The sequence below is a fragment of the Hakea prostrata genome, chromosome 1, assembly GCF_041222555.1.
Source record: "Hakea prostrata isolate BN-2017 chromosome 1, UWA_Hpros_2, whole genome shotgun sequence".
Lineage (NCBI taxonomy): Eukaryota > Viridiplantae > Streptophyta > Magnoliopsida > Proteales > Proteaceae > Hakea > Hakea prostrata.
This window is the reverse complement of record NC_142600.1, coordinates 6531320-6557810: the sequence shown is the minus strand read 5'-3', so window position 1 is coordinate 6557810 and position 26491 is coordinate 6531320. Positions and strand designations below refer to the sequence as shown.

Here is a 26491-nt window from a genome sequence, read left to right as displayed (position 1 = left end):
TAATTTCTATTGGTGCAAGATTTTTCTTTTAATTTATTTTTCTATTTTTTGCCCTATTTTCTTATAATGTGAGGTTAAAATTGAAAATGGGCAAATAAAACTAACGAAGACTAGTAGTATTAGTAATTGGGGGTTTACTGATAAATTGGATGTGGCATAAATATTTCCTTTGATGACTACTATGTGGGAAATTTTCGGTCCGCATAAAGGAAAAAAAGAAAAGAAAAAAGAAAAAGAAATCTCGATTGTCTTTTATTTCTTTTTCTTTCAAACAGCAATGTAATGTAAGCAGATCAAAATTCAGTAATATTTGAATTTGAATTTGATTATTAAAGGTGTTGTCTGTTCGAATTCGGATATGTAAACTTATAACCACATTCATATTTGTTTAATTAATCAGATTTTCAGATAATATCAGATTTGAATTCGTAGTAATCGGATGGATAAAAAATCCAAATTTAAAAGTGATTTTAAACTCATTCTCAAATATTTAATTGAACTTAAAATTAACAAACCTGAATTTAAATCGAAAACTTAAATTTGAATATTCTTAATCGAATATAATTATGAATCGAATTTAAAATATTGACTATCTAGGTAAAATATCCTCTACTGTGCAGGGTAAATGTGTACAACAATGCACTTATATATCAAATAAGTGGTTGTAAAAAAAAAAAATTTATTATTATTTAATTTAAATTTAAATATTTAATCACATCTTCCTATATTTAGTGCGAAAGTACAGTGCAGCAGAGAATTGTTTTCCTTAACATCCCTCATCAAAATCGAACTACAAGTCTACAATGGCATTTTAATATTTAGGGTTTAATCAAATATTAGATTCAATTCAAATCTATTCAAGTTGTTCGGATCGGGTCCGGATTCGGTGTTTGTTCCCGATTTATCACCGACACGAGTGGGACTGAAGAAACCCACCGCTACTAATTCGGAAGTGAAAAATAGATATCAAATATAAGGTATTTACGAGACAACAGACAAAAAGGAAAAAAATATCATCTCTTCGCGGCAAAGCATCAGAAAGCGAAGTAGCGAAGAACATCGAAGAGACAACAGAGAAAGAATGGTTTTCGCCACTAGTAGTTCCCATTTCTTCTGTACTCGTCCATGGCTTCTCAGTCGCTCACCTCTTCAAACCCTTGATAATTCCTCTTTGAGTCTCAAGCATTCCATCTCTCCCTTCACTACACTACAGATTTCTATCTCAATCTGTGGCAGCCACAGTTGTAATTCCACTAGAACTATAGTTAAACAATGCAAAGCAGCTAAGCAGCAGACTGGTTCATCAGTGAAGAAGCGACAACGAGCGCCGCCTAAGAAGAAGAGCGGTGCTCCGAAGACTGTGTCTGTGGACGATGAAGCGGACGCCGCTGATGATGATTCTGCGGATTTGGTGGGCACTACCTCGAAACCGTATCAACCTTTGCCGCTTCCGAAACCTCCCGCTGGGTTCGTGCTGGATGATCATGGAAAAGTGCTTATGGCTTCATCCAAGCGAATTGCAACCATTGTGAGTTGTTTTCTTTACTATCTTTGTTTAGAACCCTGATGAGCCTTTTATTTTTGGGTATTGGGTGTATTTCAGTCTTGGTTTGACATCTCATGGACTCTCTTCATTACATGGACATGATAAGAGGTGTCGTGAAATGTTTTCATGAGCATAGTCTCATAGACCTTATGTTTCCATCGTATTATAAGGGGACTCCTCTTTATTAACATGGCTTTTAATATTTCTAACTGTTTCGATCCTTAATAGAAACCAGTAGAATCTTAAATAAGCTACAAGTCGTTAAGAAGGAAATAAAGCTGAAACACTTGTTGGAGATTCTCACGGATTTCATATAGGCCTAGAAAAACATAAAATTCATTTAGAATCTATTGGTTTACACTCAATGACAACTGAAAGAGAGGCACGTTCTCAAACTACTTACCTGAATTGGCTGAAAAGAGGTCTTTCAAAATCAGTTATTTTTATCTGGAAAATGGATCAACATCTGAGCAGAGGATATTGGGTTTTTAAATTGATGAGGGGCTCGTGTTTTTCATTGTAAAGACATGATTCTAGGATATCTCAGTCACTGACTCACAGGTCTCAGGATAATGGTTTTCCATTTTAGTTTTGTTAATTCCATGTCATGTTTTCTTCCTGTTATTCATCTATAGCATTGGTGCACCTTTGGGCCTTCAGTGTATGTCAAGTAAATACATAAACTAAACCCCTTGTCTGGCCACTTGCATTTGGGACCAATATCAGGTCCATTTCTAACAAGGAAATGGACAATCCATGTGTGCCATGTGTCCCAGCATCACATCAGATGGGTGAAATGCATTTATCAGTTGACTGATGTGACTGATAAATGGATTTCACCCATCTGATGTGATGCTGGGACACATGGCACACATCTGCAAGGAAATGGATGGTCCATTTCTCACAAGGAAATGGATCTGATAAATTTCCCTTGCATTTGTGCATATTTCTCCTTAAAATATGCCACTTTTTTTTTTTTTTTTAAGTGTTACAATCCTTATACCTAAGATTCTGAGGGATCATTTATGGATTGACACTTAGAAAGGAGAAATCCTATAATAATGAGCATGCAACATTGTTTCATGAAAGTATGAAACTGTATCATCAAAAACCAGTAACAGTGATTTTGCATAAATTCCCACGTGTGTAGAATTTTCACTTTCTGATGAGAAGGAAGCAAAATAATCAGGTCAAGTAAAGTAGTATAAAAGGTATGCGCAGTCTTATTTTTTTGGTTAAAATTGTATTCCTAGTAATCTGACAAAGATTTTGGCAGGTTGACTCAACAAATAATTTTCCATTGGACTGCATAATAAGAAGAGTATTCAGAAGTTCTCAAGGGGATGAATGTATGCTATTGTGCCCAGTTGACACGTAAGTGATTTTCCTCTTGTGCAGGTCTTATTTGTAATTCTGTTAGAAATCTCTCATTCTGGAACTTACTCCTGCAGGCCTGTTCAGATATTAAAAAGCACAAACGTTGAAGGGTGGTCAGCAGTATGACTTTTGTTCCAGTCTCTTAGCCTTAAATTTATTTCTGGTTATGGATAAGCTATATATATAGGCAGTAAGCCTTAGCTTTACATTTCTCTCTGGTTATGGATAAGATATATAACCAGTTCTTACCACATTTGATTTCCTTTGTTGAAGGCCAAATGATCTAGTTTAAATATCTCATGACAATGGACTGACTAAAACACATTTTTATACCAGGAAAAGGAATGACGCAGCAGTCGCAGGGTTGATCTTTATAATTTATTAATATTAATTGAAACTACTGGACTAATGCTTGATACCCAAAGTGCCTGTGATACTTGAAATCATAACCATGTTGCAGGGCAATGACTCGTGATCATTTGGCCAACATAAAGGAGCTCTTTGAGTGGAATTAAAATAGGATGCTAATTGTTGATATTTTTGTTGTCTTCCAGTTGTTTTAGTAGTCTCATCAACTCAGTGATTGTTGGGCAAAAAAAAAAAAAAAAAAAAAAAAAAAAAACTCAGTGATAGGACATTCATACGACTCCTTATGAAGTATGGTCTGGAATGTGGGGTACTTAAGAAGTATCATATTGATAACTTCATTGTAGAATAGTTAAGTGGCAAATCTAGGCCAGACAAAATAAGGAATGATCATATTTAAGCAGATTGTGGAGTAGCTTGATACATTAAGCTACAAGAAGTGAACTGAGGTAGCATGGTATTGTTCGATGGAGGCCTTTGGATGCTCCAGTTTGGGGTAGGGATTAAACTCAGATGTAATGAACTAAAACAGCCAGGGCAGACCTAAAATGACAGTAGGAGAAGTGATTCAAAAGACGAGCATAGCATTAGCCTTGTTTCAAATTTGACCTTGAATAGGGCTGATTGGTAGGCAAGGATCCATGTAGCCAATCTCATTTACTTGGGATAAAGTTCATTGTTGTTATCAAGAAGAACTTCTTTAATTTGACATTTAGTCCATTCATGGTAATTGTTTGTTGAATGGTTTTTCTTGGCTAGATTGTGTGGACCAAGGCAAAAGGTAGGTATTTAGGTACAGGTCACATCGGGCTTTAGTTCAAGAGGAGGTGGTGGAGCTACACTGGGAGATCAACTAGGGGCCTGTTAACCTAGATTTTGTATGAAACAGCCAATTTAAGTTGGCCAAACCAGGCATGGGGTCCTTTAGTATGCGTTTGGTAACGTTGCCGTTCTGAGAAACTAGTTCTTATGGAAAACCGTTTTTAATGTTTCTGTGCTAAAAGACCGTTCTTTGCTTGAAAATGGGCGTTTGATAAATCCGTTCTAAAAATATTTGTAGACCACTAATAGAATATGTTGGGGTTTTTTTTTTTGGTTGAAAAATAAGTTAGTGTTTGATAAACTTGTTCTAAGGCTTCAATTTGAACCAATTTTATCACTTCCATTTCTGTTCTTTTGTAAAAACATCTTTTTGATGTTCTGCAAACACTTTTTGACCGGTCTGTTCTTAAAGAACAGAAGAACAAACCGTTTTATCAAACGCCTCTAACCCGTTCTTCCGTTCCCAAAGAACAAAAGAACGCCAAAACGTTTTTTAAGAACGTTATCAAACGCGCCCTTGAAGATTAGGGTTAGATCAGAGTTAAGGTTGATGTGTGGTTAGGACTAGTGAGTGAGGGACAGTGAATGTTTAGGGTTTCATGGAAGAGGCTGTGAATTCTGAATTTAAATTCCAGCAAATTAGGGTTTGCTTTTTCAGTTTTTGAAAAAAGAAGGAAGTTGGGGCTTTAGGGTTTAGAGTTGGAATTTTGAGCTGGGGATTGTATCGAGTTCTAGTAGGGTGAGGAGCATTGTTCAATCCAAATATTGGACAGAACTGATGTTTGGATTTTGAGATCTGAAAATTGGGTCTTCCCATGGAAACTGTTAGGATAAAACTCTTGGGTTTAGGCTGGTCAGATTGCAATGAAATTTGAACGGTCTGTTAGCATGATGGTGAGGCTCTGGTGGTTGGATGTAAACTGAATGGAAAATTACAGAATCAGAAGAATGGAGCAGTGATGTAGATCAAAGGCCAGGATTTATGGATGGAGGCTGTGGTGCGAATATGATGATGCTTAGGTGGCTAGAGTGGGTTGTCTTAAATTCTTCTCAAAAGACACCTTGCTTATGGTCTTCTAGAAGGTTAGGAGAAGAAGTGCAGAGATATTAAATTTACTTACTGTAGTTGCAGTCCTTGAGTCCTTCAATGGCAGCAGCTTACTTGTGTCTGAATTTCAAGCAGAACCTTGATGATGGGAGTAATCTTCAATTGCTCAGCCTAGTTGAAAGGAAGGCTCTTATTTGAGCACTGCATGCCTCACCCCGTCTATTAGTCCTACAATTCCCACTAATGAAAAATTTACTTACTGTAGTTGCAGTCCTTGAGTCCTTCAACGGCAGCAGCTTACTTGTGTCTGAATTTCAAGCAGAACCTTGATGATGGGAGTAATCTTCAATTGCTCAGCCTAGTTGAAAGGAAGGCTCTTATTTGAGCACTGCATGCCTCACCCCGTCTATTAGTCCTACAATTCCCACTAATGAAAAATTTACTTACTGTAGTTGCAGTCCTTGAGTCCTTCAATGGCAGCAGCTTACTTGTGTCTGAATTTCAAGCAGAACCTTGATGATGGGAGTAATCTTCAATTGCTTAGCCTAGTTGAAAGGAAGGCTCTTATTTGAGCACTGCATGCCTCACCCCGTCTATTAGTCCTACAATTCCCACTAATGAATCTATTGTGCAATTTCCCATCTCAAGGAATCAACTAGTCAACCCCATCCAATCAGAGCTGGATCAAACACCAAGTCACCAACTTGAAGAATCATACACAATGGAAGGGAGAGGAGGCAGCAGCAACTTACAAAGCAATATCATTTATCAAATTTTGTTCCATAATACTCCCTTCCAACCTCATATGAAGACTGAAAAAAAGACTCTTATTTTGAAAAGGAAACATTTCTAAACTTATTATGTAACTTAAATTGATGAGAAACTAAAACAACCCAAATTAAGACTTAGAAAGTCCAGATCCAGGCTCACAAAAACATTTATTAACAATTACTTGCAACTTGGATTAAAACAGAGAGAACTGGTTCATGATGAACTAACTATTAGCCGCTAGCCACTATAAGTCTTGCACCTTTACCTATCTATATCTATAGAATATATGTACATTTGTATGTGTATAGCGACTCATTCAGGAAGAAAAAGAGTGACTTAGGAAGTCTAGGGAAAGGTAAAATGATTAATATAAGTTCTATATTTATATTTGAGAATTGTCAATGCTATGAATTGTGATCTTAATCTAATTGCTCATTTTGAATTGTTTCCTGTCATAATGAGATTCATTTGATTGATATATGTACTGTACCCATACAACATAAATTTAAAAGATTTCATACAATTGTGTGATGAAGAGATTCGATTCGCGCCTTAGACTGACAAATTCTTGTCTTATAAAATTTCGGAAAAAAATGGATTCCTTGTTAATCCTATTGTAGATTTACAAGCTCTACATAATATTTATCCTTGTTTTTGAATTGATTGATTCAAGAACAACCTAAAAATAAATGAAGTATCCTGTTTTTCTACTTACTATCCATATTTTAGACCCATTGCAAAGTAAACCATGGAGTCAAAGGCCCAATACATATATAACCAACCCTAACGTTGAAATGAGCAAGTTAGGTGATCAATGTTTATCAGTGGTCTGGGTCAGCTTTCCTTGAAAACAAATTTTTATATGGAAAAGATTAATTTTTTGTTGATCTGTTCATGCCTGAAGCATAATCAAAGTAAGTCTTTAGATTTCCTAGACCTTAATAGTATATATATGATGACGAATGGTAAATTACCTTAACAAAATATTGCCCTTTCACATTCTTTGCTTCATTTTCTTTTATAAGATTGTTTAGGTACTTTTACTCTATTATTGACAAGATATTAATAGTCACAACAGTATTTGACAAAGTGGAAGTCCAGATTTTTTATAATTTATAAATAAGCTCCTTTTGACCAGTTCATTAGGGGGTGTAATCCTGAAGAAGGGTTGCTTGTTTTGATTGTAACAGAAATGTAAGACTGTGGGCTGGCATGTTTTTGCCTTAAGCCTTGAAACATGGCTAAGAAGAACAGTAATTCCTTTCTGGTCTAAATATTAATGGGTTATATTGATATACTTGTGGTGGATTTCAGAGTTCTTCAGTCAGGATGCTTATTGGTAGGTGACTAATCTAATATACAACATTGCACATTCTTTGCCATTTATACTGAAGTTTTGCAGGTCAATGATGAGGAAGTTGAGGATATTCTACCTGCTGCTGCTTATGCACTTGCAAAAATACATATGCATCTAGTATTCAGTGGGTAGAGTTATTAAACCTTCTTCAGTTTTGATTTTGTAATGGATAGTTTCTCACTTTTTAATTTTTTTTAAAAGATCATGTTGGTCTGCTTAAAATCTTTCATTTCATAGCTTGTTTTTCTATTACCTGAAAGCCTCAATGAAGTTAATTTCCTTTCTTCTGTTTTGCGACCAGATTTTGTTATACGGCACGGGGTGGATTTTGTTATTCAGAAGAGGACATATTTGAATTTCGTGCAGGTTGTATTCCTCCACTTTTTCTTATTTATTGTCTTTATGTTATGAAATGGTTTTGGCGTCCTTTGTTCTTGGTCGGTTGTGGAGTTAAGCATGATTCAGCTTATCATGTACTTTTAAAGTAGAGGCAATTGGATAAATTATGAATTACAAAATTTACCCTTTATATGGCATGTAAGTAATTTCTCCTTAGCAGTGAGCAGCTCCATATCTAGGAACATGAGGGATGCTTCTATTTTATGAATTCCGCTTAAGTTTACTGGTTATATTAGAGATATGCCAATTTTTTGACGTTTATTTATTTTTCAGTTTCTCGTTGAGACATCTCAATGATTTGCTGTTCCTACAAAAATGTGTATAGTAATCCTCAAGGGAGATGAAATTTAAATTCAAAATCCAAATTTTTTATCTGAGTCTTTACTCCCTCATAGTGTCTCAATCTCAAACAAAACCTAATCCTGCACCTCCTTGTTGCAGTTCCTTGAACTTATGCAGGGGATATTATGAGGTAACTTTTATGATAAGGATTTTTTATTGACACCCCCTTAAGGTGTCAAATGGTTTGTAACCTTCCTTTTTAACCCTATTGTTTTGTCTTTTCATTTGTATCCTTAATAAATTTGCAAAACGGTCACAGATATTGTTTAAATGGCAAAAGGCAAACGCGGCCAAATTTTTTTGGAAACCCTTTTATACCCTAATCTAAACTTTTTGGATAATATCAGAGGCAATAAACTTAAGGTACCAATTTCTAAATTCTACTATAGAGTTGTCATTTAAACATTTTGTTTATAATATAGGTGCATTTACTATCATGTGTATGCAATGCCCTTTTAGGTGCCCATGTAGGTGCACCATTCTAGATGGAGTGCTTGCACCTAGGAGTGTAAACGGAACGGATTCAGATCGGATAGTGGTATATCCATATCCGCATCCTATTATATTCGGACGGATTCGGATAATATCCTATCGGTTCTCGGACGGATTCTGTCGGATTTGGATGATAATCGGATAATTATTTTCTTAATTAGATTCTTCTAAATGGGCACGAATATAGATTGAATACAAGTTTTCGACTATCTAATTACATCATTACCTTTTTATTTGTGAGGACTAGGTTTGAAATTTAAGAATTTAGCAACTTTGGTAGCTATTTTAGTAGAAAATCTAGAAAAATAGTCACATATCATAGGTAAAATTTATAAAAATAAGAATAATAAGTTTAAATAAGTAACTTAATTGGATAATTTTATCGGACGGATAATAACCGGTAAGAAAGGGGTATACCATAGCCGCATCCTATTAATAATCGGACGGATTTGGATACCCCTAAACGGATGCGGATGCGAATTCGGAAGCGGATTTCGGTTATCCATTTACACCCCTACTTGCACCTAAATAGTTGTTAAGACATTCCCTAGGTATCTAGGTTACCCTTTTTGTTGTTGATTGCTTCTAAGAGATTGGTGAGTGCAGAACCTTACCTTAATTTTCAGGTTGATTGGACCATAGTCTCTCTCTGCATTAGAATTCTCTTTCACTCGAGTATTAGGTTTGGAAGGTTAAAGAAAGTTTCTCTTCAAAATGGCAATCAAGACCAAAAAAAAAACCATCTATTATTTGTAAGTGTATCTCCCTTTCTTAAAGTATCCTTCATTGTTCCTTCCCTCTTGAAATCCCATAAAGCCATCTCTTCCATGTTCATCACCTATTAGTCCCAACTCCCGTTCCTGATCAATTTTACCAAAAAAGATTCGGAACACTAGTTCCAAACAGCCATTATCTTCCTATATGTGGATTATTGTAATTCGAGTTGGCCCATAGCTGTCAAATCTAGGGTTTTTTCACCTGGAATTGCATTGTATAGATTCTATAGAATGCTATTGATGTTGACTTTTAAGTTTTGATTATCTTCTATCACTAAAACTTGTTTGTAATTGAATGTTTTTCAATTACTACAGATGACGAAAAGGAGATTGATGGAGTACCAACTGAAGGTGTAGAAATCACATGCTTCAATCAGGTAAATTAACATGAATGGGTAGTTATAATTGGATATTATGATGACAATAATTCTCACCATTCACCTTTGGTACCAAAATGATGAGGTTCTTGCTAGGAAATGTGATCTCTGTGGTTTACTTGCAGTTTGTGCCTTGATTTTGAAGATTGATCTGATTTTAGTTGCCTTCATATCAGAAGCTAGGCTTGGACAAACCCGTCTTATCTTTTGTTGATTATTACATTAATGATAAAATAATAAAAAATATCTCTAATATCAGATAAAATAATAAACTTCCTCCTGCAAATGCTTTAAGCTGTTGTGGACAACAAAAAACTTGTCTGTAGAGAGGAAGTCCTTGTAATTAATTAAGATTTCTGTTCTTCAGTGACACCCTATAGTGCTGTGAATTTAAGTACTTCTGTTACTTATCAAATTTTTTATTTTTTATTAAGTTCTAATGAACTAGAAACCTACTTTTGGCTTTGTTTAAGCAAGTTTAAGGTATTTTCCCCATTTTTGTACTTTCATTCACAGTTTAGGCAGAGGAGAAGGTAACAGAGAGGAGGTTTGGACTTGAGACCTCCTGTGAGCAGGGGCTTTAGGAGTGCACCAGTTTTTAAAAAACTCAAGTAAATCCTTGTTCCGTCTCCCCCCTTCCTTTTTCTATAGTTGGGTCTCGTCTTTGTCAATTGAGCAACTCCATGGGGTTCATGTCACCTCTTTATTTAGACCCTCATGGACATTGTGTGGCAGCCCTTTCCTACATAATCTCTATCTAAAGTTGAGGTTTTTCTCTCACTTCATCTCTACATTTAGGTCCTAATGAACATTGTATGGCAGCACTTCCTTATTCAATTTTTATTGCTTCCACTGATTAAACTTCTTTGTTCGTACATGTTAATTTAACTATTTCTTTGCTTTAGAAGTAGACTGCCTAAATTTATTATTTGTCTCAGTGGCGAGTGACCTAATAAAGAGAATTTTCTCTTAACTTTTCTTGTCTGAGTGGAGGAGCCATGACTCTCTAATTCCTTGTTTTCATTGATATTTTTACATAATTGTCATGTGTTTCACTTCATGGAATATATGAAAGATGATTCTTCTTATTCTTTCCATGAGAGTTACATCTGTTGTTTCCTATAAGTTAGGAGATATGCTGTTGGCATTTCTTTCTTTTCCCCTATATGTTGCCCTCTAGATAGGGAATGTGGGTTGAAAATCAACCTAATCCTGCCATTGGGAATCACTGAAATGATATATGGAATGCTAAGATAATCACGCTTGGTGAACTCAGTTTTGCCTCTTTCTGTGATGCACTACCCTGAAAGAGAATATTGTGAAACAAACTTGTTCAGCATTTAAATTTCTGACTGCGCGTTTTAACAAAGTTTGTGGTGGGGCTTCTTTTTCATTAACTTTATTCCCTACCCTGCTCTGTTGCTTATTTATGTACAATATGTTGCACTAAGATGTATGGGAAGACAGCATTTGAGTTCTTGATGTTTGTGTTGCAGGATGGCACACATTATATGATTTATACGCCATCTGATCCACTTCTGTTTGTTGCTGTGAAGGTGAGTCAGCAGCTGTGCAGTATATGTTCACTAAATCTAGGGAACTACTTCCTTTTTCTAACATTACTTTGAGGAGTTAAAATATTTTTACCTCAACAAAGCAAAATGAACTGAAGAACCTCTTTTTTGTTCATGCAGGACCAGAATGGTCAACTGCAGATTGCAGATGATGTAAGTATTTGCATTCTTGCATTTGAACTTTACCCCTCTCTTTACTTCTACTCTTCTCCAGCTGGATCATCTTTTGGATGGAAAAATTATCAAAAGAAAAGAAAAGTCCCACCATATTAGTAATATCTGTTGAAATATTCATACAAGTTCAGGATGCATTGTCTTTATCCAAGTTAATTGCATATTGTACACTCATCCTGCATTTTATGCAACATGTGATGCATATCAGGCTATTATAAATGTGACATCACTTTGGTTTTTAAGGTGTGTCCTAATTTGTGATCCAGAGGGAATTTAGAATTATTTATCTAGGGGAGGAATCTTGGACTTTGTCATGTATCTCTAAGATTGATTCTTTGTGATATTCCAATAAGTACGGAGCATTGATTTTTCATTACATGCATGCATGGTTATGCACATGTTAATGTGGTGAAAGAGTTGGTTAAAAGAGATGCAAAATTAGACTGGGCACAGTTTTGTGGATGCAGATCCGAAGACCTATGTACACTCAAAATGTATCACTCATTTCCACCCTCAAACTCTTAAAAACCAGCAAACCCTGATCCTCCATATTGAGTTTTGTTCTAATTTACCTGGCAATGTTGGCCCTTAGCTGAGCCAAGTCAGTGGCTATGTCATTTGTTCGATCAGCTTTGGTTCTATATTTATGATGCCAATAAATTTTTTTCACATGGTGTTTCTGGGGGGCTCCAAATTTGGCGGACATGTTATACCATCTATTCATGTCCAAACTTCAACCAATGTGGAGAACTTACGTGTTCTAACTTTTTATCAATGGTTAAATTAAGTTTGGAAAGTCTAAAATAAGTGATGAACTCATGAACTTACTAAAAATTGTTGAGAAATTGAGGGAGAAAGTCCTTACATGGTAGGCTATATGGTTGAGATAGGTCATCAAATTTGACAGGTGACCCACCGACGGGATCTTAAGTCTTGTCTGATGGTAAGCTTTTTAAATCAGCTTGCCTTATGGCTTAAATTGGTGGATGTAATGGAAATATCTCCTAATAAAATAAAAAAGAGATTAAATTTAAAATAGTAAGCCTGTTATTTTAAACCTTGTGGATTAATAACTTGGTAAGTTGACAATTGGCTGTTGGATATTTTTGAGAACTCATTTACTAAGTTACTCGTCCAATTTGCTGGCCTATCTTAAATTCTCAACCATATGGCCCATCATGTATAGGCCTCCCCCTTCATTTTTTTTAAGGGTTCATATTGACTTCACTTTCTGAACCATCCAAAATTGTTAAACGCTTACAATGATACAAGATATATCATCTGTCTGAAATTTAAACTATAGATTGATGATGATGTGGACAACATGTTCACTGAATTTTGGACCCCATCCAGAATCCCAGATTGCTACATGTTAGTTATTAAAGGCATAAAGTTGGTTCCTGGAGTAGCTGTACATGAACTTCATCCTTGTAAGAGAAACCTCCTATGCAAGTCAGATGAAGTTCTCTTCCTCAAGGATGGGGCGTTGATGTATTATAGATTTATAGTGGCATCCCATGGTTTATGCATCATGTGAGACCATGCTATTATAACTTGGCATTGTTTATTCTTGTGGTGTGCTTATGACATGATACCCCAAGGAACAAGCTTACTGTTGTCTCTTAGGGTCCTAACCTTTCTTTCTGGTCTTCTTCCTAAAGACCATTGTTGTTTGTTCCTTTTTCGTTAATATATTATTTATTCATCCAAAAAAAAAAAAAAAAATTATGATCAAAAGGATGTTTAGAAACATTTAGCTGGGGGAAAAATTTTGGATTTTGTCTGTATTTGTGGTATATCAATCACAGAGCATTGATTTTTGCCTATATGCATGCACAGCTATATACATAGTGATGTGATCAAAGAACTTAAGGTAAAGGCTAGTGGATAAGGGCCATTGAGTCACTTAGTATGGGTGTTGTGTGTGTTTCTTTTAACGGCATATCATGTGAAAGCATATATATTAGATTGAGCGAGTTCTCTATGCTAATGATTGTTGCTTCGTGGGCATTCTGGATTAGCCCCAAATTTAGTGGACATGTCATCCAGACCATCTTTTCATGTTCAAACTTTCAAATATATCTGAGGTACCCTTTTTACTGTCTTAGTATCAAGGTTTAAAACAAGTTTGAAAAGTTACCGAAGTAAATTTAGCACAAATCATCGAAAAATCAGGTGGAGAAGTTCTTACATAGTAGGTCATATGGTTGAGATAGGTCATCAAACTATATAGATTATCTGTTAAAGGGATCCCAAGTCTATTTGATGGTCAGCTTGCCAAATCACCAAACCTCATGGTTGAAAGTAATAGGTGTGATGGAAGCATCGTGGTTAAGGAAAAAGTTTTTGCTACAGCAACATTCAGAGTTCTTCCATTTGTTTAGCCACTTATGAACACTATGAAGAGATAATTTGGTAGACTGACTGTGGGTAGATTTGGAAACTCTTTGATAAACTATCTGTTATATTCCTTGGCTTATCTCAACCATACGATCCACCATGTATGAGTTTTTCCCTTCATTTTTCATTGGTTCCTATTGTATTCACTTTGTGAACTTATCAAATTTTGATTAAACCTTTGTAATGACACGGGAGATGTCAGATTTATATGAAATTTAAATTAGAAATGGATGATGACATGGACTAAATATTCACTGAATTTGGTTTCCAACTGAATTGCCACTTGGATGTTATCAAGGGTATGAAATGGTCCCTAGTAGGTGTGCTTGTGTAGATCATAGGTCCATGTGTAGTTGTTTGAACAGGGTCAGTGTGGTTTTGGGATGCAATTGCTGTGAGAGGCAGTCTGGTCTGGTGATATGCCATTTTTTTTTTGGGCGGGGGGTGGGGCTGTGATGAAGCATCTGATAAGGCAGTCTCAGTCCAGAATATTGACTTGTGTGGAGGACAATATTGCTTTCTATATAAGGTTGCCTTATATATGTATATAATTTATAATTTTAGGTTTATGAGAGTAGGCTTAGCTTTTATTTAGAAGTTCCTATTTTAGTCCTTGGACACATGGGGCAAGGCATGCTGCTTGTCGGTAGACCTGCTGTTGAAGTAATTCTAACAAAAGAGAATAAATAGGAGGAAGCAATAATAAAGATGAATGAAGTGGGACGCATGGAAAGCCAAAAAAGGAGGGGGGGGGGTGGCGGTTATGCAGTTGGCTGGAGATGCTGGGAGGCTGATTTGGGGGGAGGAAAGGGGATTTGGGCATCAAGGAAGTAAGGTTGTTGTCGGCAGCAGGCTACTGCTCGGAGCACTGGACTCTAGGTAATCCAGATATTTTTTGCTTTATCTTTCATTCTAATTTTTCTTCTATTGTGGAAACTACTGTGCTGTGTGAGATCTCCTAACAGTCTAGAAGCTTCATTGTTCCTGCTGGAGAATGTTGCTGATTTGTTTGTCATTCAACTAGGAACCATTTATGCCAGACTCTACTCTTCGCCTATCATTTATCCTAATGTAGAACTGTTTTTATGGAACTGCTATTACATTATGGGCAGGAGTTCCATCCCAGTAAGTAAAAATCCATAAGTGTAGCAAATTAAAAACCTTAATAAAGTGTTGGGGTGTTTGGTTTATTTTATATTTGCAATGGGTTAGGTGCAAATTTTTATGGTTTTGGCTCTCTGTTGTGCTACTGGCATGGCAGTTAGCTAAGCCTTTGTTTCCCGTTAGGATTTATGTGTGTTTAAGAGGCTGAAGAGAGGTTTTTTTTCCCTAGTTTTTTACCCCTATTCTTTTCTCCCCAGCTCCCAAAATAAATTAAATCTACAAATATTAATTATTGTTATCAATTTTAGTTAAAATGGAATGTTTACAGTTGCCTTGCAGTGAGAAAAGGTTCTCTGGTTAGAGGCTTGATAGGGCAGCCTTCTGTTTAGGACGATTTTCCTTTATCAGAAGCTGAATGCCTGAAAAAAAGGCAGTCATAATTCTGTTTTCAACTCTAGTATCTCACCTTCTTGAATCAGCAGGTAAAAAAGATGCAGGGTGTACAAAAAAAATCACCACATCGATTTTTCTAGTAGGTTTAAATGCTTTCTTTTGGGTCCAAATTAAAGAAGAAGCATAGAGATGGGATATGCCTTGGTGTTATTTATTTATTTAGGGTTGGGGTGGGGGGTTGGTGGTTGTTTTCCTTTCAAAATTAGGTGAGTATGATACTTAATAACGGCTTTCATGATTGATATTAATGGGTTTCAGTCCTTTCCATTTCAGAGGTGAATATATCACTTCTTACAACCATTCATAATGATGTGAAACTACTGAGTTTCATAGTCATACAATGGGCCAGAGTTTCTAAAGCATGTAGTTTCTGTTCTCTTTCCTTGGATTTAAACCAGTTTTCAAGCTCTCATAGTATGCTGGTCTACAATTTTACTCGTGGATGTTATTGTTATATTCGTGTGCATAAGCTGACGTAGAAACAGTTTCTGCTTCAGTTTACACTGGAAAGATTAGTTTAGTATGGAGGGGCAACTCAAAACTGGGGACGCTTAATTGTACTGCATTAAGAAAAATAAAGGCGACAAGATGTAGCCAAAAGTAATTATTGTACAGAAAAACAATCACAACTCTTTGACTGTTATGATTTGAAATGTTTCTGCTTCATGGTCAGCAAAATGAAAAAGGATTTCCCTTCAGACTTGGTTTGTACAGTTTTCTTACTTTTTCTTTTTCTTTCTTTGCATGTATATCAGGATCTCTTAGAGGATCCTGCTACCGTAAGTGCAATAGATGAGGAGACAGAATTCAATGCCCTAGTGGTATGTGATTACTTCTCTCTTAAACTTGCAGCAAACAGTCCTCCAGAAACTGGACTGCAGATACTTTTTCTCCTGTTTATGATCCGGTGTTTATGCTTTTACAGGAGGAAGAGTCTGCTCTCTTTGAATCGTTGTTAGGAGAAAGATAAGGACGGCCAGTTTCTTGCTAATCACCACCAATTTAGCATGTCATTTGCCAGCCAAAAGATGAGCAGGTTTGTTGGTATCTAAAGAAAGCGCTTTGTGTTCAAAACAGGTTCTCTCTGGATTACAGTGCCATTTCATAGCTAGCTGTTCACACTGCAAATTCAAAATGCAGCTGCTCTAGGCCACATGTATATATAAGTATGTTGTGTACTAGTTTAACCAGGTTGAGGCTGTATATTTGCTTATCCATATCAAACGAAACTTCTCAGGTGGGTTGCTATTTGTCCGAATTATTGGCTTCTTTCCATGCTTCTACCACCATTTTTATTATGTTACATTTCATTGAGAACTGTATCCCGTTCATGCTTCAGCTCGATTACTGTCATCTCTTCTCTATTTCACAACTTCCACCACCTTGACCATTAACGGTGCAATGAACTTCCCAACTATCTTTACGGTGATTAGTGCCCGCCTGCGTACAAGGTTCTAATCGGCCATAAACAATTCTCTTTAACACAATGCAAACCCTATGTGCTACGTAGGAACTTTCAACGGTCATCCCACCAGTTTTGCTGCTTCTTGAGGATAAAACGGCGGACAAAAGGCTCTCTTCGTCGTAGCAAGCACTCCTTTCGTATAGCAGGACCGAGGTACACATAAGGAAGTGGCTTTCAGATGAAACGTCCCAAAAATATTTATATCCCTTTACGTGTAGGAGCAAATCTTTAGCAACCGAAGTGGATGGCGAAGCAGGTTTCGTTTGCTCTCAGGCAGTGTCTGAACCCGAAATTCACTGGATCGGCCAAGATGGTTCATGCCCATTCTCTTAAACTGGGTTATCTATCAGACGTACACCTTTCCACGCATCTACTGAACGCGTACTGTAGGTGTGGTGTTGTACTTGATGCATGCCAACTGTTCGATGAAATTTCTGCTGCGGAGGAGCACCTATTATTGGACCCAGTATGCTGGAATTCTCTTATATCGGGTTGTGTTCAGAATAGAATGGATGAGGAGGCTTTCTGCCGTTTCAAACACATGCAGTTCTACTATTCTTATCGTGGCGTCAGAAGTCATTTAGAGCACTTGCATCCCGACTCCTATACACTCTCGGGTCTACTGTCTTCCAGGTATTGCCTAGATAAAAGCATCAGCCCTGGTGAACAACTGCATGGATACGCCGTCAAGACTGCAATTCTCTCGAGCCTTTCTGTTGGGAATGCTTTGATAACCCTGTATGCCAAATGGGGTATGCTTCGTGAGTCAAAGCTGGTTTTCAAATCTATGCCAAGACTAAATATTGTCTCATGGACTGCGTTGGTGTCAGGCCATGCTCAACGAGAAGGTCAAGAAAAAGACTCTCTTGGGATATTTTTACTTATGGTGAGAGAAGGCGAACAGCCAAACCAGTTCACGCTTGCCTCCATTTTCAGTGCATGTGCAAGATTGGCTTCCCTCTCTCAGGGGCTGCCATTTGTGCCAATTGCCCTGAAGTTGGGTCTTCTTTCTGACATGCATGTCCAGAATTCACTTGTGGGTTTCTTTTCAGAATGTGGCTCTATGGAGGAAGCTGAGGTTGTATTCAATGCCATCACTGATCCCGATCTTGTATCTTGGAATTCTCTTCTTAAAGGTTATTCCCACCAAGGAACAGCTGAAAAAACACTAGAAGTTTTTGACGAGATGAGAATAAGAGGTGTGAAACCAGACACAGTCACATTTCTGTCTGTCCTATCTGCATGCAGGCACACCGGGATGGTGTCACTAGGCCTAAATCTCTTCAGAAGCATGAAGGAAGACTATCAAATTAGGCCTGAGGCAGAGCATATTTCTTGCATCGTTGACATGTTGGGACGAGCAGGGCAGCTTCAACAGGCAGAAGAGCTTATCAGGGACCACCAACAAAAACTTAGTCCTTCAGTGTGGCGTACACTGCTTGGAGCCTGCCGATTACATGGCCAGGGAGAATTAGCAGAATTAGCTGCATCAAGGCTTCTTGAATTGGAGCCTAGTGATACAGAAGCTCACGTTGTTCTTTCTCACATCCATGCAGCAAGTGGGAATTGGGAAATGGTGGCAAGACTCAGACGCTCAATTAAGGAGAAAGGAGTGGTAAAGGAACCTGGCTGCAGCTGGATTGAGCTTGGAAACCAGGTTCACTTCTTTATGGCAGCAGAATCAAACCATCAACAAATCGAAGTCATTTACAAGACACTGTTGCTACTTACCAAACATACCAAAGATACCAAAGAGCAGATTATTTAGGTCCCACTACAGCAGCTGTGAAATTGGATAGAATCTCTTGCTAAAAAAATTGGCTAGAACCTAGTCTAAAGTCCACCCAATGTACAACACTGGTTGGCATTGAACAACGATAGATCTCTCTTTCAAAAACTTGTTAACTGCATGAAAGTTCAAACAAGAACTTCTATACTACATCAACATTCCAATTAGATGTTAACTTCTGTTGGTGGAAATACTGTGCACTGGAACTAAGATAAACATGTGCTGCTACTCATAGGAGAAATCTTCTGGCATGTTACAAAGGGCTCGCATCGTATTGCTGGTAACATCCATCAACTGCAAATATTCATCTGCTCCATCAACAAGACACTGCAACTCCAGAAAAGCAAAATGGTGAATATGCCACAATAAATGTTTCTAATTTCCTTTCATAACCCAAAAAGGAAACAGTAACAGATAACAGAATTCTGCGTGAGGTCATACCTTTTGGAACAATGGCAATTATACAAAGAAACGCTAAAAATTCTAATAGTGAATAATGTAGAGAAGATGCGGCAGATGGGTGTTAGCAAGTTGCTACTGTGACCACCTTTTTGACCAAATTAAAGCATTTGTTTCAATTATTATGTTCATCCAGATCAAGTATAAATATTTCAACTCTATGGAGACTTCCTGTCACCCACATTAACACCAATGCCAAAAAAGATAACTTCAAACTGCAGGTGTTCCATCAGAACAAATAAAATGATTAAAAGGCACTGACCTTATCTGCTTCGCCTAATCTCCTGCAGATTCTTGCCTTTTGCTCATCTGATATATCCTCTGCTCCCACAACTACATCAAACAACTGGCAAACATACACTTTCAGTCCCAAAAATATCAAAGGGAAGGCAACAGGGACAAATGGAAGAAGGAAGCTTAGAAGTGCCACTGATGAAACCTGGGAAAGCATTTGAGAAACAGGATATCCCTCTGCAACTATATTAGTGACTTCCTTGTTTGCCAAATTAAAATCACCACTTCTGCATGCTGCAAAGAGTGCCAGAACAACATCCTGTGGAATGACCTGGTAACTCAAAATTGAAAGGGTCAGCTAGGGATACCAACACTTAGTTCCAGAACAATGTTAACTCAGTAAAAATTGGGATAATAATGTTGTTAAAGTGTAATTGAAGACAAAGCCAAAAAAAAAGCTCTTTATCTTCATCAAAACTTGGGTAAACTTAGTCAGTTATTTTGCACCGTCTCTGATGTCGCCATTGTCTGAAACGAACAGCAAGTGTATAATCTGATGATTAAATATGCAATTTTATACATTTTGAACAGCCCAATAATATACAAGAAGATAGAAGGTCTCACAGATATTCAACAGAATAAAGGGGTTGTGATGTTGTACTATATTAGCATCAAATGCTTCTGATAGTGAGATTCAGGCTTAACTAGGAATCACCATGTATTGACATTTGACCATGGAAGTTGAATGGCCTGTGCATAAGTGATTTTGTTAACAACAGCTAAGGTCGGAATTTTAAATAAGTTTATTTTTTAGATGCGTGATTTTGATTAAATGTTTTTAATGTAGTTTCTTCTTCCTTAATTAACCTTTCTTGGTTTTCGGGAGAAACTCTTCCTATTTTGATGCGTGAATTTGATTAAACGTTTTAATGTAGTTTCTTCTTCCTTAATTAACCTTTCTTGATTTTTGGGAGAAACTCTTCATATTCCTTTGGTTGTTAATGGTTTATTTGAAAAATAAGAATGGGAGAAATTGAGAATTAAATTGATTCAAATAATTTCAAGAAATTTAATTGACCATTATAGACATCATTTATTACTAATACAAATGTCTAATTGATTAAATACAGAGGGGTATTGGAAGGAAACAAAATGTAGCCATGTCTATTGAGTTCATACTTTTATAATAGTAGTATGATAGTATGATAGTATGATAGTATGATAGTATGATATATATTGGGTAAACGATTGTATATCTTAGATGGATTGTAAGCAACATGGTGTCTTCATTAGAATTTTATATGATGACAGCGTGATAGCATAGTTGGGTCAACAGCAAAACTGTACTTCTGTTTGCTAGGCGTATTTCTTGTATGTCCTTCCCTGCTTGCTGAATATATGAATATATCCATCCATACATCCTATTTTAGGTCTCAAATAACAAGAGGGTGGTGCCTTGTATTACTTGAAATGATGTGGTTTTTCAAGCTAAAAAACTAGTTATCTTTTTAGTGTGACGTCAAGTACATGTTTTAAAACATCTTTACAGAAATAGGTTTTCTTTCTACCCCCCCCCCCAAAAAAAAAAAAAAAAAAAAAAAAAGAAAAAAAAAGAAAGAAAGAAAAAAAGAAGAAGAAAACTCCATGTTTTAAAACAAGCTCATCCATGGGGAATTTTTTTCTTTTTCTTTTTTCCCTGGGTGTCCCTGATTTAGGCCAGATTAATTCCTCCAGGTCCATGGAGAAGTATCTTATTAATTCATGATTAAATGGACTAGGTACGCATGCAGATTTCAGTTTGTTAGAAAAAAACTCAAAAATGCATTTGCAAACCTGTCTGGACACCATGACAACTATGGATCAAATAGCATCTGCTACAACCACCAGATAGAGTGCTACAAGTTTCTGTGCTATATGGAACACTTTTGCTCATAAGCGTTTCAAAAGTTGAATTTTTTCCAGGTGGGTTGAGGGTTGTGGGGGGGGGGGGGGGGGGTTGTGTGTTTGAAAGTGTATAAAACTTACCCCAGATACGCTTATTAGGTCCTTAGCAGAAATTGATGAACCAAACAAACGAGCAGCACTCTGTAATAAATTGAAACATTTGAATATTCACATTAAATGATCTCATTCAATGAAAGAACCTCAATATGATGAAAAGGTAGATGCAGAAAGGAAGCTCATCATCTTGGATTTTGAATATCAAGAAAATCTCAGACAAATATCTCGTATTAAAAACAACAATTCTCCTATACAGAAAAAATCTTCCATGCTTCAATGTGGTCAAGAGCTCTAGAGACAAGATTTTCACAAAGGTCACAACAAGCACCCCTTCGCCTCCATGGTAGTGACATTACATTCCATGGAAGAAGAATTTTCAGGTTGTGTTTGGCTCAGTTTTTTAGGTCAACTCCAAATCAATAATTCAGGTTAACTTAAGTCCCCGGTGGATATAGGTCATCGGCCAAGTAAATTTGAGATTCTTTTTTTCTTCAATTTTCATTTCTATGGTCCCATTTTGCTAACCCAAATATTAGGGACTTGATGCCTAGATGGGGTTAAGCAGTTGGTTCTAATCCCATGAGTTAGTGGTCAAGATATACATCTAGAAGAGATTTCTAATTTTGTTACTTTCTATTTTGCACATATTAGCAATGGATCCTCTAGGAGGATTCCATCCATTTCTATTTATTTTCGTTGAAATAGCTAATGATCCTTCTAAAGGATTCTTTTAGCGTTTGCTTGGAAGCCAAGAAGCAAGTATAGCCAGGAGCATAGCTCCCATGGTCCACTAGCTGTTTGTCTTCTGTAGTAAGGTATTCAGTATTTCAGCAGCTATAACTCTGCTTCATACCTATAGTTACACCACTACCAATAACCCTAGTTCAGTACCTTAATATTGATACACCATTCTCTGTTTGCAGACCACGGTGTAACAGCAAACTGTTTCACTTGTTTGACAGTAAGGTCCATAAGGGAATCTTATTAATAAGATCAAGTCCTATATTAAGCTTTGCTCCCAAGGTGATGAATCAACAAACAAAGGTGGGAATCCTTTACAATGGTTGGTGGTCAAGCCTGTGTCCTGGTGGTGAAGCCCGATAGTATCTCTGTTCTTCTATTTCTTCAATTCTCTTATTTGCTCTTCATTGCTTATCTTCTAATTGGTATCATTCCAACCAGGTAAAACCGCAGCTGTCTTCTTGGAATTTCACTTGTTAGCCTGTATTTTGGTGCCCTGTTACGATGACCATTCCTGTAGGTTTTCTAAGTGCTTTGGTTACCCATGGTTTCTGTCGGTCCAAGCTACTTGATGTTTTGATTGACTTCTCTTTTGGCCGATGACTCTAGAGTTATATCTGATACCAACATCAGCTTTCTTCCACAGTTCTGGCCAGTGTATTCTACTGATATTCTCTGTTGTGCACTCCTGTTTACTGTTTTTATACTAGCCTCCTATTCTGGATGCAGCAACTTATAACTTCCTATTTCGGAAAATCCAACCCTTGAATTGATTACTCCTCCTAGTACATTAGTATCTTGAGTATATCCAATTTGAAACTTCCTATTTTGGAAAATCCAACCCTTGGATTGATTACTCCTCCTGGTCATTAGTATCTTGCGTATATCCAATTTGAAGTTCACCAGACCTGCTGATTTGAAGTTACATTAGTTTTTATTAGTAGCCAATTTCCGTTAAATGTAAGTCTCTGTTTTGATTACCTATCACTCAGAAGGATCCTACCCTTGGAATTGATTATCTTTTGGGGGATTTATCACCCAAAAAGGAGGATTGTTTGATCCAAACGTCAACTTCATCTGACTGTTGGATTTCTTCTATTTGATTCTTTCTATTCTATGATTCTATCATTGGATCATGGTGTTTTCAACTGTGGACATTGTATTATATTAACCCCCTCGTATCAACCTTAGAACACATCTAGTGTACCATCAGTTTGCTCCGGATTCAGAGCATTAAGAAGCCCCTTGTCACAAAAAGACCCCTTGTAAGGCCAGGCAAAGTGCCCTTTGCAGGCATAATGGCACCAAGGCATATCTTGCTTCCACTCTCTATGAAGAAAAACTCTTCAAAAAGTATGATTTCCCTCGCAACTAATCATCACTACATTCCTCTGAACTAGTTCCCAAACTTATACAACCGGACCATTACCAAATCCTGAAAATTCGGTCAATTACTATTTACCGTCAAGCAAAATGCTTAGCGTACTACCTAGATCAAGGGGCACACATGTTTTGCTCGCAAGTGGGCCTGGATCTTAAGGAATTCCTCTAGCTCTTCCATATGCGACCGGGTAGGCAATTTAGTCTTTAGAGCTACCATCCACCATTTGTGGTGGGAGCACAACCTTAGGAGATGGACCTCCAAAACTCGATCTATAGAAGTGATTTGGAAAGCCATCTGTTTTGATATTACTGCTAGACTTATTTCTATTTCCCACCCCCGAGTTTCTGACACTCCTAGGAATAGGTTAATTGTTAGATCCTGGAACCTCAGCTCTTCATTTCGAGCTATCCCTTGATGTCTTGTAATTGCGCCTTTGTTTTAATTTAATTAATTATTCATCCAAAAAAAAAAATTATGAGAGGAAACACCGAATCCAATTTAAACTCTTAAGCCGGAACTGTTTCAGGGCCAATGTACCATGGTAGATATCCCAACAAATCCAAAACTGAAAGAGAAAAACAGATTTCCATAGAAGAAGAAAAATGGCATATCAAGATATAACCAGTACATGATTCTGTAAGATTTAATTGGTCATTGTAGTTATATCAACCTACTACATGGCATGCGGTATTCCATTCTTATACAGCAAGAGAAAAAATAACCAGAAACTTCAACCAATATATATATGGCATGAGAGAAAAGGTTCTGCTCATAACCTGCAAGTATGTTATGGCCCGTCGAAGATCACCTTGAGAGATTGAACTTAAGGTTGAAAGAGCCTACATTGAAGCAATACCATGAAAGAAGTTAAAGCTAGCACTGGATACTAAGATCCTAGCTTTATACTGAAACCCTCTTAACTCATTTTTCTTTTTTTAATTTTTATTTTATTTTTTAATTTTTTTATATATACATAAAAAATAAATAGACAAATAAATAAACAATAGCCCAAAACCTCTGAATCCATACTGAGGCCCTCTTCTCCACAAATGTGCAAAACGCGGCTACTCATGACATCTTCTGAAAGTGGCTTGAACCTAAACTTGGCACATCTAGAAGCAAGCGGCTCTATTATCCTGCAAATGGTATAACAAGATCACCTAAAGAGTTAATTTATCAAAATCATTCCGGCTTAATCCTTTGTAGCCTACGGTAACAATGGAAAACACATAAAGATAGTACAAAAAAGACCTGCTGATGTAGTTACAGATGAAAAAGAATCTCGTAACTTTGGAGTGTGTTTCCATCGAACGACGCAGTGCATTCTGCAGTAGATACATGGAGAAGTTCATCTGTCAGGGAAGCATTGTCCCACAGATCGGTACTTGGGAAGTATAAAGGATAACTGTTCAACATACCTGAGCATCTTCAGTCATTGAATCAGCCTCATCTAGGATAATAATTTTGTATGGTGGGCATGGATAAGGCCTACAATGGAGGGGGAAATTAGCTAGGAAAGAGAAAAAGAAAAGTTGAAATGAAGCCAATGAAGCACCATATGAACTAAGTTCTACAAATCAACATGAGCACACAATAGGTAGAAGTATACCCCTGACGAGCACCAGAAGCAACAGCAACTGCAGCAAAATCCTTGATCTTGGTTCGAACAACATTGATCCCACGGTCATCACTCGCATTGAGCTCTAGCACTCTAGATTTGTAAAGCTCAGGTCTTCAAAGAATGTTCCATTTGCACCCAAAAGAGGAAAAAAAATTAATAACAAAAGAATGTCCCATAATTAGGAAAGCACATACAAGCTTCATAGAACTCAATAAATTTGGAAACTAAAAAACATCTACAGTCCATTTTAGCTCGTTAAAAAATGACATTTGAATCTCCACTAGGGACTACTGTCATATTCCACAAGGCGGTGCAGAGGCATCCATGCGCCCTTTGTCTGAAGGAACCTTGGATCCCTAAGTGCCACCTAAGCACACCTTTTATTGTTGCATTTTTATTTTTTCATTCCTCTAATGCCTATGGCTTAGATCCCATTACAGCTATGGTTCTCTATCTCCAAGCTATCTTTTACATCTTGAGGGAAATCACATACACTATGGAGTATATATGCACATTTGGAAATAGAATGGAAGTGACTGAACCACAGCATGAATGGTAACTTTTTTGTAAAATGGTGATCGAATAGCCATCATAAACATCTGAACCATTTTATCAGTTGAAATTTCCGATGCATTATTTTGAATGTAAATTCTCACCATGAAGATATTTTCTAAACCAAACTAATTGATCTTGGTTTTGACATTTCATATTGCAGCACATAACTGTTGTAACAAAATCAAACAAGTCAATGAATTTGAAGAAAAAGCTACCCGAAAGGGGAAACGGCGGCTTACCCAAATAGCTGACGGGCAATAGCAAGCGCTGTAGTAGTCTTGCCGGTTCCAGGAGGACCATAGAAAAGCATGTGAGGGCACTGCAGAATAAGATTGGATATAAAATCACAATCAACAACAAGAATAGCCTCAAGGTCTCAAAGATGACTATGAAACCAATAAATTAGAAACCCAACAGAAAACCCTAGAAAAGAAAAATCTAAAAACACTCACATTCGCAGTCTCGAGGGTATTGGTCAGGACCCGAACTACCTCTTCCTGATGAGCAACGTCCTTCACTTTCTTTGGTCGACTGTTAAATAAACCCATAAAATTAAACGAATAATCATATTTTTCACAATCAGAAACGAAAAAGAAGCGAAGAATCATACTATTTCTCCACCCAAGGCTGAGAACTCTGCAACACAGGCGCCATCTTTCACTTTCTCTGCAATTGGTGCTTCTTTTCCCGCCCTTAATAGAAGAGAACAAGTCTCAGGTCTGGGTAGTGTACCATAATAACGGTCTATAAACGATATAAGAAATTAACGGTCTTGATTTTCCTGCGTGTTGAAATTACCAAAGTGTAAGAGGGTTAAGATACGGTGTATCTTAAAGCAACATAATATGGTAGTACGAAAATGTG

At 37.0% G+C, this 26491-nt stretch overlaps 3 protein-coding genes across 3 annotated transcripts; 2 read left to right on the top strand and 1 right to left on the bottom strand.

Moving 5' to 3' along the window:
- Nucleotides 1-992: 992 nt before the first annotated feature.
- LOC149027015 (BTB/POZ domain protein TNFAIP protein) lies at nucleotides 993-16666 on the top strand. The gene is made up of 10 exons (XM_089158132.1): nucleotides 993-1528; nucleotides 2823-2920; nucleotides 2998-3043; nucleotides 7333-7415; nucleotides 7589-7653; nucleotides 9612-9673; nucleotides 11170-11229; nucleotides 11368-11400; nucleotides 16134-16199; nucleotides 16304-16666. Exons 1-10 carry the CDS (start codon nucleotides 1082-1084, stop codon nucleotides 16346-16348), a joined length of 1005 nt encoding a protein of 334 aa, XP_089014258.1. The 5' UTR covers nucleotides 993-1081; the 3' UTR covers nucleotides 16349-16666.
- Nucleotides 16667-17087: 421 nt separating this feature from the next.
- On the top strand, nucleotides 17088-18611 carry LOC149027014 (pentatricopeptide repeat-containing protein At2g27610-like). The gene has a single exon (XM_089159806.1). The coding sequence runs from the start codon at nucleotides 17088-17090 to the stop codon at nucleotides 18609-18611; it is 1524 nt and encodes a 507-aa protein (XP_089015932.1).
- On the bottom strand, nucleotides 18561-26311 carry EMB1968 (ATPase family associated with various cellular activities (AAA)). The gene is made up of 12 exons (XM_089158119.1): nucleotides 26238-26311; nucleotides 26080-26158; nucleotides 25867-25946; nucleotides 25061-25183; nucleotides 24870-24939; nucleotides 24703-24776; nucleotides 24467-24587; nucleotides 24228-24290; nucleotides 21351-21410; nucleotides 19531-19656; nucleotides 19354-19437; nucleotides 18561-18959 (listed from the first exon to the last, which is right to left on the bottom strand). The coding sequence occupies exons 1-12, from the start codon at nucleotides 26279-26281 to the stop codon at nucleotides 18858-18860; spliced, it is 1026 nt and encodes a 341-aa protein (XP_089014245.1). The 5' UTR covers nucleotides 26282-26311; the 3' UTR covers nucleotides 18561-18857.
- Nucleotides 26312-26491: the final 180 nt, after the last annotated feature.

Excerpts from the sequence above, each read along its gene's own strand:
- LOC149027015 (XM_089158132.1), top strand. The coding sequence starts at position 1,082 with ATGGTTTTCGCCACTAGTAGTTCCCATTTCTTCTGTACTCGTCCATGG. Across the intron at positions 1,529-2,822 it reads CCAAGCGAATTGCAACCATT|GTTGACTCAACAAATAATTT; the intron begins GTGAGTTGTTTT and ends AGATTTTGGCAG. Across the intron at positions 3,044-7,332 it reads ACGTTGAAGGGTGGTCAGCA|GTCAATGATGAGGAAGTTGA; the intron begins GTATGACTTTTG and ends GAAGTTTTGCAG.
- EMB1968 (XM_089158119.1), bottom strand. The coding sequence starts at position 26,281 with ATGGCGCCTGTGTTGCAGAGTTCTCAGCCTTGGGTGGAGAAATA. Across the intron at positions 25,184-25,866 it reads ATTGCCCGTCAGCTATTTGG|ACCTGAGCTTTACAAATCTA; the intron begins GTAAGCCGCCGT and ends CATTCTTTGAAG. Across the intron at positions 19,438-19,530 it reads TTTCTCAAATGCTTTCCCAG|TTGTTTGATGTAGTTGTGGG; the intron begins GTTTCATCAGTG and ends TATGTTTGCCAG.
- LOC149027014 (XM_089159806.1), top strand. The coding sequence starts at position 17,088 with ATGGCGAAGCAGGTTTCGTTTGCTCTCAGGCAGTGTCTGAACCCGAAA.